This window comes from Penaeus vannamei, chromosome 1, assembly GCF_042767895.1.
Source record: "Penaeus vannamei isolate JL-2024 chromosome 1, ASM4276789v1, whole genome shotgun sequence".
NCBI lineage: Eukaryota > Metazoa > Arthropoda > Malacostraca > Decapoda > Penaeidae > Penaeus > Penaeus vannamei.
This window is the reverse complement of record NC_091549.1, coordinates 42321933-42324432: the sequence shown is the minus strand read 5'-3', so window position 1 is coordinate 42324432 and position 2500 is coordinate 42321933. Positions and strand designations below refer to the sequence as shown.

The 2500-nt window shown below is 38.9% G+C and overlaps 1 protein-coding gene across 1 annotated transcript in view; it reads left to right on the top strand.

Annotated features, from left to right (window-relative positions):
- The window catches only part of LOC113813904 (sodium-coupled monocarboxylate transporter 2), an 11258-nt gene that overhangs the window by 8636 nt on the left and 122 nt on the right, over positions 1–2500 (top strand). The window contains exons 11-12 of the mRNA XM_027365970.2: positions 36–148; positions 705–2500. The exon at positions 705–2500 is cut by the window's right edge and continues 122 nt beyond it. Of these exons, the coding sequence (XP_027221771.2) occupies positions 36–148; positions 705–838 (247 nt within the window). The 3' untranslated portion in view covers positions 839–2500. The remainder of the gene's footprint in view (positions 1–35; positions 149–704) is intronic.

The window sequence follows — 2500 nt, the reverse complement described above, 5'->3', positions numbered from 1 at the left end:
ATCTTAATGACCTTATAAAGACACGTTTCCCCCAGAGCGTCTGACCTTGAGTACCCTGAGAAGATCTTTGGGCTTTCGTACACCCAGCTGGGGCCTCTCGGCTTCGTGGTGGCCCTTGTGGTGGGCGTCTTCGTAAGTCTGCTGACAGGTGAGTTCGCAACATGATAATATGATGGAAGTTATTCTTTCTTACTCGATATTCACACGCATAGAAAAATAAAGGCTGAAATACTCACACACTGATATCTACATACTGCAAGAGGTGTTTTTTTCCTATTAGTGTTTTGCTCTTTAAGCGGTGTAGAAAATTTTACTCTTGGATTTTATGCATGTCTATTTTTCCTTTTCTTTAACTGAAGATTAATTCCACTGACATTTACGGAAAATAATTATACTTCAGCTTCATAAGCTTTCAAAGAACACAAAAGAAGAATCCCAGAGTGCAAAATCCACAGAACACAAAACCCACCGAACATGAAACCTACAAAGGACAAATGCGATAGAACACAAACCCACAGAACACAGAATGCAAACCCACAGAACAAAATAAATAAATAAATAAAAAATAAAGACAGATTACAAACCACACAAAATGCATAGAATAAACAGTCCATGGCATGCAAAACTTACAGAACATAGAATGCAAACAACGAAATGTCTTTTTATGTCAAAAAAAATTGATCATTATTCTCTCACGGTTCCAGGTCGGAATCGGGGGGTGCGCGTAGAGAGGTCACTCGTGCACAAATGGGTCAGATGGAGCCTCCCTGATCCAAACAAGGTCACGGACAGGGTCAAAGCTAACTCATACAGCAACAGCATTTCGACGCGGTTTTAAGCTTTAGGGCACGGCGTCTATGATGCTATTTTGATCAAAGTTCTATGGCGTGCAGCGGGAGTACGTCTCGGCGCTCCGTACACGTGAGCTTATAATATGACAACCTATGTGCAGGTTTCATGAACAAATTGTAAAATCATTCCACTCTCGGAGGTGACAGAATACCTGGAGGTCCTGGTGAGCTACGCAATCGATACCTACCGCTTGAAATAAGATCGAAGACCATAAGGTAAAAAGAGGTCAGACCACTTAGTATACCCTGAATCAGCTGCGTCGATGTATATATAGACGAGAAAGGGCGAGGATTCCAAGAACACTGAATCGACCAACGCCTCAGCGCCCGCCGACGTCATGACAAGAGGAGCGCCTTCGTCGTTCGCGTCGACGACCTCCGCCCCAAGTGATCCCAAGCCTCCGTCAGTGAATGAGGATCGCGGAGAGATGAGTTAGCCTAGCCCGTCGCACGGTTAGTCAACGATATGGATGGACTGCAGCACATGTATATTTATGTATATATTGTTATGTATCTCTTGTTCCCTATACCCTGAGAACCAATCAAGCGGAAAAGGCTTTAGTATGTTCGTGTGTCTTATTGTTTTGTTTTACTCTTTTGTTTTATTTACAGTAATAACCTATAAAAAATGTACCTTGCTGCCATAGTCTAATTTCTTCAAAAACGTTATTGGATCGAATTACAAATGACATATCATTACCAGAATGATTTGTAAAATTGGCTCATACTAGTCGATCATTAGGGTTATTATATAGCAGGGCCTCTTTGAACACAACAATTGTTGTTTTATTATTATTGTTTTGTTGTTGATGCTATTTGACTACTGTTCTTACTGATATTTGCATTTTTTTTCTTTTATATGATTAACTGAATTGTTCTCTGAGTGCTTCCTTGTGGTTCTGCCAGCCACTCCATCAACTAACTGTAATGTTATTGCCAGAATAAGATTGATCACCTTTTCAAGTGTCAAAAAAATCCTTTAAACAACTTAATTTGTAAGTATTATTTATAGCACAATGTTAGTTTATGTTGACATAGCTGTGATGTGCAGTATGTGCAATAGGTGGCAGAGTATTCACTCAATTTAGTCTGTAATGATTAAGTATGATCCTTACCATGCAGCATCGTCCGTACCTCGTGGCATCGTATTTATCACGTCCCAGACAGGGATGGCGCTAATATGTCGAGGAAAAGAATCGTACTTTGACGAGAAAGTAACTAAAATGTATTTAAGAGGTCCTGTAGTTTTCTGTACGATGCTAAAGCTTAATATTATTATACCATGTCGGCCGTTTATTCACTTTCATTGCCGGACTGCCGTTTAATTGATTTTAATATTGCAGATTGCTGAGAAAACAAACACCATTGAAAAATATGTATCTATATGTTCTGATTATTTTGCAATGAATTTTGTTATGTTGTTGTATATCTATTTCCTATTCGCAAAGACTATGGTTTTCCATAAACTGTTTTGTTTCTCTTTCTCATTTTTCTCATGTTACGCTATGCCTTATGTAATATATTGTTGTTTTTGTACCGCTAATCATTATGTTATCATTAAGCACTCTATTAAATATTGGTAATGCGATATACACCTTTTGATGTTACTATCCATCAGCCTTAGGCCACCGCATTCTCTCTTTTTTTTC